Here is an 8489-nt window from a genome sequence, read left to right on the forward strand (position 1 = left end):
CAACATGCGCCAAAGAAGGTGAATGCAGACCCTGCAGGAATTTGATTTTGAAATCAAGTACCGCCCAAGCAAAGAAAATGTGGTAGCAGATGCCCTCAGCAGAAAAGCCTCCTTGCTTGCAATTACTGTAGTGTCAAATCCTTTGATTACTGAAGCAAGAGAGAAGATCATGCAGGATAGATACTTTGGCCCTATTGCTACCCTACTTATGCAGGAAACCAAAACTCCACAGGATTTGAACCGAGTTCAAGGGTACAGCCTGGATGATGGAATTACGTATTATAATCGCAAGCTATACATTCCCAATGATGAGGGAACTAAGGGTCAAATTCTGAATGAAGCCCGTGACAACCTTATTGCAGGACATCCAGGTTTCATCAAAACCTACATGTATGTGAAGAAAAGCTTCTTTTGGCCTAGTCTCTTCATCAAACTCATCTACCTTGGGAAGAACCATGCTCGGACCTTAGGTCTCATTAGCATGGAAACGACGCTGCAAAAGGATCTACACCAGAATCAAGGGGGGACTCTCCCTTTATTTCTAATTCCTCAAGGGTTCTTTGCCCGGGTCGTCCCCCAAAATCTGCTTTTTTGGGTTTGTTATATAGCCTTGATGTTACAAAAGGCATAGGTGGATTCCTAAACTAGCCAAGGCCTGCCCACCTATGGTCACCCCTCTATCCTAAGTGAAATGTAATCATAACTAGAAGTCTAGCATTTGTCATCATTGACTTGCATTGTAAACCACCATGAGTAAGACTATGAGCACTTGGATGGTCATCATAAACAGCTTTGTAAGCAGTAATTGGTGTCATAGTAGCCAGGTGTTAGAAATACACCAAAATATTATGTGACATTGGGGATACGGGAATCCGGTCATTAGGTTTATAGCAGCCAACTTGGTGGTTCATTCAGATCTCATTCTGATTCATTCATAATACAATCACCTTGTGTTGTGCCCAACTTGCTCTCTCTTTTATCTCTTGTTCAACTTGCTCTTGCTTTTCTCTCTTCTTCTTCCACCTCAACTATGGAGAGATTTCATCCTCCATAGCTTCATGGTTGAACTTGTGATTGCCAACGAACTAAAAGCATAACAAGATAGACATGTATTGATAAGGATGGATCCGATGATGCTTGGATGCCCAATACACGCTGGGACAATGCAATTTGATCCACACACACACATGTAGAGAAGTACATAGACATATTACTGAAAGAGACTATGCGGATGCAATGAAAGCAGGTCACATAGTTAAAGCAGACATGACATGACTATACTTTTATCCGTAAAACAAGACTAGAAGAGGTATGTTGTGCATAGAACCTATTAAGGTGCAATGCTAAGAAGAACTGTTGTGGTTTACTCTATGCGAATACACTAGAGTGTGAGTGAGTGAGGATCTTCTCCTCTCTAACCCGCTTGCTTCTAAGTCTGCACATGTTGCTTATACATCCGCGCATGTCAATTACATCCAAGATCCTAGGAGCTTGATGATTACATGGTAATGTACAAGGTAGTGATTACAAGGTAATATAGAGATATAGAGATGGGCAGGCAAGGAAGAGAAAGAAGAGTTTCACATTACAAAGGTAATAGAACTCTTCGCTGATCCCGTCCGTGTGTGAAATGGAGCTTCGTCCGAAGGTGGGGGGGGGGGGGGGGGGGGGCGGCCGAGAGATCTAAGTGGCGTATGAAACCTAGAAGCTGAGGCTTATTGCTGCTGTAACAGTGGGTTCCCTGCTAGGGTTTGTGAGGGCTTAGTGGCTTCCTGCTAGGGATTATCTGGTGGTGGCTGGCTGCAGCCGCTACGGTTTCGGCGTAGCTCTCGTCGCCTCTATCTGCGATGGAGTTTTGGGGTACCCCTTCTCCCTCCTTTCCCCTCAATACATGTTTCCTGTTTCTCTGTCGTATTTCCGTTCATATTTGGTTCTAGTTAGGGCTTTGAGTGCAGTGCTTAGTCCGAGGAGAAAACTGTTCCATGGCTCACGCTAGTTTTTGAATGGGGGATGTCCAACCATTTGTGCTTCTTGCCTTGATTAACAGAGCCTGTTGCCTTTGAGAAGGCCCGTTGGCCCGATCGTCTCAGCAGCCTTTACCTGGCGCTGTGGATTCTGACTAGAGCTCTATGAGTGTGAGCCTTCAACTCAAGGAAGGATCATTTGTTTTGATAGTTGCAATACCGTAGGAAATTCAGTGCATTGCAAGTAACTCTTCCTTTCAACTGCAAAAGGAGGATGATTGCACCATTAACAAGAGACCGTGAACCTTACTGACGTGAAGGTGTAGCTTGGTGGACTAGGGAATGGCCTTTGGGAGGCCTGGTGCGCCCTTCCCCCCAGTGAAACGCCTCCTAATTGCCTTTCCTGGCTGTCATTGGTTGACGGGAAGAGACCAGAGAGCAGAGACCAGTAGTGATAATAACAGCAGGTGCATTCTTCTGTATGGCGCAGTACTCGAAAAACAAACAATTTTCTGACCTAGGTAGAGTGAAGACAATCTTCGAAGGTTCTGACAGTCTTTACAATGGAAAAGCTTAACAAAGCTACTACATCCCGGGATTAACTGTCCATGTTAAATAAAGGAAAGGGTATATTTAGATTGGGCAAAAATACACTAAATGTCAGGTTTTTCTAGCAGTGGTATCGGGCATTTTTTCGTTCAAATTGGCGAGCCTGCTGTGTCTGCAAGAGGGGCCCTTGTTGTCAGATTTGAACACCTTTCCATCTTCCTGTCTGCCTCGTACCTCTGTTTAAAGTGGGGCCAGGCAACAGGTGGTTCTGTTTTCCATCATTAACATGTTTGTCAGAGAGAGCATGACTTAAACAAGCGCTGAGATTATTTACACGTGCACTCAAACTTAAAGTTTCATTCTCCAATACAGTGATCCTTTATGTAGCTTTTGATCTCAAGTTGAAGAAAATGTTATGGAGGTGGTTTTGTGTGCTGCAATTTTTTAAAGGGTGGTCTCTTGCGATATGATCCGGCATAACTCCAAAGCCAAAGCCTGCTAACAACTATGTTCACCGATACTTCTGGGAATGATTCATGCCTTCCTGCCTTTCACTTCTTTTTATGTCAATGATTATTGAGCTTACAAGAGCTGCTACCAGTTTTTGGTAAATCCAAGAAATCACTTATTCTGGTGTCGTTGTAATTTTGCAGGTGTAGAGGTGCTTAGTGGGAAGCCTTTGACATGTGATCCTGGGGAAGATTCTTATATACATGTATCCCAGGTACTCTATCCTGGTGAATCGCTGGCAGCCAATGCTTTTGTCGCGGTGATTTGCTACATGTTTGGTTTTCCTCTAATTAGACAATCTCACTTCGTCTACTTTATCATTTGAGCTTTGAGTGTAAGGCTGGCTTGGTTTGTGATGTTGAGAGTAACATATAGATGGGCAATGGTAGTTCTCTTCTGAAACTGTCAAAGATGGTTTTGGAAGTCTTCTTCCTTAGAAGGTCTTGGCTGTTTTGTTGCTTACTATCCCTTTCTTTTGTTGTCAAAGGTTGCCTTGGGAGAAAGTAAGGCTAGTAAAGGGAATGATCGAGTAGTTTTAAAAGTTAAAGTTGGAAACAAAGAAGTGGTTATTGGAACGTTGTCGCAAGGGAAGTGTGATCAGACCACATTGGATCTGATCTTCGAGAAGGAGTTTGTCCTCTCCCATAACAGTTCTGGTAGTGTGTACTTCTGTGGCTACAAAACAGATGCTGTCAGAGAGGAGGAATATCCTTGGTAATGGTAGCTGCTATTTCAAAATGCTCTTCTTTGTAGCATTATTAAGGGTATTATATAAATCAAGGTCCTTAACTTCAAAGCTCAGCACTGGCTTCGACGATGAGGAAGATGATGAATTTGCAGGTAGTTTATGTTTCAAGGCTGAAATTGTTCATAATACTGTGCTTTGATGCATGATTGTGAAGTTATGTTTTTTTGGGTGGTTTCTCTGGAAGCTGAACTACTCTGGATTGAGTCACTTTGTAGGATCTGATGAAGACGATGAGGAAGATATCCCAAGCCCAGTGAAGTTGTCTGTCAAGGAGAATGGTATGTGCAGGATGCTTTGTCTCTGCTGACAGCATTCTCATGGACTTTTTCTTCACAGCCCTTGTCCTATATCTTAGGTTAATGTTTTTTAACTGGCACAGGCAAGCCTGGCATGAAAGCTGCCAAGTCTGAGGTCCCTGCTACCAAGCCTGGAGCCAAACAGCCTGCCCAGAAGGTGGAGATGCCTGTGGTAAAAGTAAAGCCACAGGTCTTCAAAGCAAAGCCTGCATTGAAAGAGGAGAAAGGCAAAGCTGGTGATGAGGACGAGGATGACGATGACGATGACGATGATGACGAGGAGGAGGACGATGAGGTCCCTGCTACCAAGCCTGGAACCAAACAGCCTGCCCAGAAGGTGGAGGTGCCTGTGGTAAAAGTCAAGCCGCAGGTCTTCTCAGCAAAGCCTGCATTGAAAGAGGAGAAAGGCAAGATTGGTGATGAGGACGAGGATGACGATGATGAGGACGATGATGATGATGAGGATGATGTGAGTCAGAACTGATCGTGTCCATCTGTTCTGTGGACTGTGATAAAAGAATGACAAGATCCTAGGGCTGCCTTAATTTTGTCATTTAACGTCAAACTGAGCAGGATTGAGCTGTTGACTGCAGGATATGATGGAATCTGGCAGCGAAGACGATGAGCTTGAATCTGATGAGGAAGATGATTCGGACGAGGATGACGGATCCGAAGAGGAAAATCCAAAGGTTCCATTATAACCTCCTTTCGATGTTCGGATATGACTATATAGCAATATATGCCAATTGCTGTCTTGCGTCTTTATTTTTTCCTTATTGATGTCAAATCATGTGACAAGTGTGCTCCTTGATTTCCTGTATGCCATTGTAGTTGGGGAAAAAGAGGCCTCTTCCCGGAGCTCAAAATTTAGGATCTGGCAAAAAAAGCAAGATCACCTCACCTTTGGGAGGTCTGATTTCAGGTTAGAACTCTTCAATTAACTTTTACAAGGTTTGAGGCGCTCTATGTTCCCTTCTGAGGATAGGATGCATTACACATTCCTGTTGCATCTGTGGTTCCTCTTGCTACCCTTTCTTGCATCGTAGTATGATTTTTAGGTTGATTGCTTCTGTGAATAAGGCAGCTAAGATTTGTGTGCTGCATTTTTTTGTAGGAAAGTCAGATCCCAAAACACCATCAACGCCTGCTCCCACATCCAAGCTGCAGCAGCAAAGTGGAAAGAAGGATCTCTCTGTAAAGAAGGCGCCTGGGAAAGAGAATGTAATGTTCTTTGCTGTTGGTTTCTGCTTTTTTACTGTGTTGTTTTGCATGATTAAATGAAGAAGTTTCCTATGTTCCAGAGTGCTCAAGCTAGCACACCTGCCTCGGGAAAGAAGCTTGGCCAGTATCTCTGCCAGCCTTGTAATAAGTAAGTGATTTGCTTTTGAGAGAGAGTAGAGAGAGAGAGAGAGAGTAGAGAGAGAGAGAGAGAGAGAGAGAGGATTTTTCATGCCTCTGCAGGAATTTTGCCTCTGAAACTGCTCTGAACCAGCACAAGAGTGCGAAACATAAATGACATAAAATGTCCATTAGCAGGTTAGTTTGACTGTTTCTGGTAGAGGATATTGCCCTTCAGAGTTGCTCTTGCTAATGTAATGGCTGGATTTGGGCTACTCTTAATATAGGTGGTTTGCAATTTCTGTTAGCATGCTAATGAACTGCAGCGTGTTGATCAGGGCTCCTCCAATTGGCTAAATGATTTTCCAGAAGTATCTCAAAGTTGTTAAGCAGGGTTTTGCTTATGGCTTGGTAGCCGTATGGTTTAGTGTGGTGGCAGAGTTTCCAGTTATCTTGTTTATCCTGCCTCCCTGCACTATGCCCATTCCTGGAGGAGGGCATGCTTTGTAGTGGCTTTTGAGTAATATAGGGCTTCTTGTATGACAGGTTTTGAAAACACCAAGACTTGTTCATACCTCTTTTTTGGTCATTTAATCTTTTTGAAGTTTTTAGTTCTGTAAAGTAATTTCTTGGTCCGTTATTGTATATTCTCTACCACATGCATAATCCTTTAATTAGGATTAGAAACATTAAGCACCCCTGTACAAGTTCTAAAATCAAGAGAAACCAAGATCAAATAGCTCTTGGGTTGGGGACGTGAGCACAATCACGTGAAATCAAACATGACGAGCCACTCCGTCTATGGTTTGGCATGGAATAGAGTTGACTTCTTGAGAGGGGGGGGGTGAGGGTGCCCTGAACTTTGAAATATCTCTGGTTTTTATTTACTCCGCCCCCATAGACCTGTACCCATCCTGTTAAGTACTTGTTAATTTGAAGTGTCTATGTGCTATGTAATCTCCATTGTCATCAGAGTTCTCAGAGAAAGTGTCTTGTTTCTCAGCAACTTGTTCTTCTTTGTGGGTTGTGGACTCTTACTAGGATGTGTCTCGTTTGAGTAATTTCTAACTTTTTTGTTCAATTCAACTTTGTAAGTCACTAATGGCATAGAATTAGTTTTTGAATTTATGTTAGCTCTGGTTTCTTGCACCTGCCTTACCATGCTTTTATTTATGTCATGGTAAATTGTTATGTCAATGTACTATCTTATCCTTTTTTTTCTACGATGAGATCCTTCAGCAGTCAAAAACTTGTCTGCCCAGAGGTGGAGGTGTTGCATGGGGTAGCTCAAGTGGGGGTTTGAACTTGGGAGCTTCCCCTGAGCGGATGCCCCAGCCGCTGAGCTACATGCTGCTATTGAGTACTACCTTCTGTTACAATGTTTTGTTGCATCGCCGATGAATTAGGGAATCTTGTCACAAACGGGGGTGTTATTATACAGAATTTAGTACTGAAATCACAAGTTTATCATTTGATCACATTGGCATATCCCACATACACAACCATAACAATTGATTGTGCAATTTGGAAGTACTGAAAAGAAATGATACTCCAAAAGGGACCAGAAGATGGGCTGGTCCTCCCCCCTTGAAGGATTGGTATTGTCTTAAAAGGGAGAGAATTTCACAAGTACGTAAAACGGGTGGATTGGCCCAGCCATAAAACACAATTTCTTCCAAAATAATTGAATATGAAAACAAATTCACCAATACTATACTTACTTTTAAGTAGCCCAGCCATAGTTAGCAGTATGGTGCCCAACTCCCTTCACCAAGATTGCCTTGCAATCTTGAATTGAATGGAAGTCCAACTTTCTGCAAATGTAATTTAGATTCAATAAGATAACCACCTAGTGGTTGAAAATCAGCCGTGGGAGAATGTCCAGCACTTCCCAAGGGTTCTCTCGCATAGAGGTAGTAGCAACCGGTTCCAAGATGATTCTTCCAAACTTCAATCTTTGGAAATAGTCTTTTGCTTCTTTTGCAAGTTTGAATGGAGTCTTTCAATTCTGAAAAGCAGAATTCAGTCAGCTTCTTAGTGTTTTTGGAGAGAGAAAAACATTATGGTATGGTTGGAAAAATACTCTACAATAAGTGCACTAAATAGAGCAACACACAAAGGCTAAGTAATGTGTTGAAATGGAGTTGAGAATCCGAATTTATAGAGCTGTAATCAGCCTAGAAGGAGGCCTTTAGAAGAGTGGAGGATTTTGTTCATGAAAAGTTGAGGTAGGGAGAGCTTTGTGCATGACTTTTGGATCATAAAGAATGGCTACTAATGAGAAGGAGCAACTCGCGTAGTAAAAGTTGAGGAAAGGCTTACTTTTCTTGCTTTTCTTTTTGAGTTAAGTAACTTGCACGACTTCTTTTGGAAGCTCATGGATCTGGGGACGTCTAGATTGCACCCATGGACTAGTATGTTGCATAATTTGTCTTTACTTAACTTGTATTGATGGATTTGTACAAGAATAGTTGATATTTTGAAGGCAATCCACTATTATGCAGGTTTTCTATCTCCATGCATGCATGCATGCATGAAAGTTTAGTTAATTATGATTAATAATCTTTGCTCCATGATAAGAAACCCCCATGCCTGTGACAAGCATAGTCAAAAACCCCATGCATAAGACATGCATGGCCAAAAACCTCCATGCATGCATCATGCAAAGCTTTATCTTTCCATGCACCCAAAAAATGTGCCATGCAAGTTCACTTTACTAAAGTGAATCTTACAAGCTCACTTTTTCTCATGCAATGAAGTATAGGCAAACAAAACAATAGACAACTAAAAAATAAGCAATGCACAGAAGTGTATTTACAAGGACTATGGTATTTGGCTCTCGAAGATTCATCAAATATCCATGGCATTATGTATTGCTATATTGTTAGCTATATTGTTGCACCATAGATTTGTAAGAATTGAAAAATTGAAAAGAAATGAGCATCACATGGGTATGCGAAATTATTTGACTTCTCTTTGATCTTTCATCTTATTCACGAGTTTTATTAATGCATCTAGCACCACAGATTTGTAGGAATTGTTAGCTATATTGTTGCACCACAGATTTGTAGGAATTGAAAAACT

The 8489-nt window shown here is 42.0% G+C and overlaps 1 protein-coding gene across 2 annotated transcripts; it reads left to right on the top strand.

The window, feature by feature from the left end:
• Nucleotides 1–1582: 1582 nt before the first annotated feature.
• LOC147636851 (uncharacterized) lies at nt 1583–6009 on the top strand. Of its 2 annotated transcripts, none has more exons than XM_086800410.1 (12): nt 1583–1860; nt 3167–3237; nt 3511–3728; nt 3829–3863; nt 3987–4049; nt 4151–4536; nt 4661–4756; nt 4899–4989; nt 5182–5288; nt 5369–5436; nt 5529–5603; nt 5744–6009. In XM_086800410.1, exons 1-11 carry the CDS (start codon nt 1848–1850, stop codon nt 5581–5583), a joined length of 1203 nt encoding a protein of 400 aa, XP_086656536.1. In that variant the 5' UTR covers nt 1583–1847; the 3' UTR covers nt 5584–5603; nt 5744–6009. The 2 variants fall into 2 exon arrangements, with proteins under 2 accessions (XP_086656536.1, XP_086656537.1); XM_086800411.1 differs by having other exon boundaries at nt 5182–5270.
• The last annotated feature ends 2480 nt before the right edge of the window (nt 6010–8489 follow it).

Source organism: Cibotium barometz, chromosome 7 (assembly GCF_041138505.1).
Source record: "Cibotium barometz isolate CiBa-2024 chromosome 7, ASM4113850v1, whole genome shotgun sequence".
NCBI classification, from domain to species: Eukaryota; Viridiplantae; Streptophyta; class Polypodiopsida; order Cyatheales; family Cibotiaceae; genus Cibotium; species Cibotium barometz.

What these genes read in the sequence shown, in the direction of transcription:
- LOC147636851 (XM_086800410.1), top strand. An exon ending in CTTATATACATGTATCCCAG is followed by an intron (nt 3,238 to 3,510) that starts GTACTCTATCCT and finishes TTGTTGTCAAAG; the next exon opens with GTTGCCTTGGGAGAAAGTAA. An exon ending in ATGATGATGATGAGGATGAT is followed by an intron (nt 4,537 to 4,660) that starts GTGAGTCAGAAC and finishes TGTTGACTGCAG; the next exon opens with GATATGATGGAATCTGGCAG.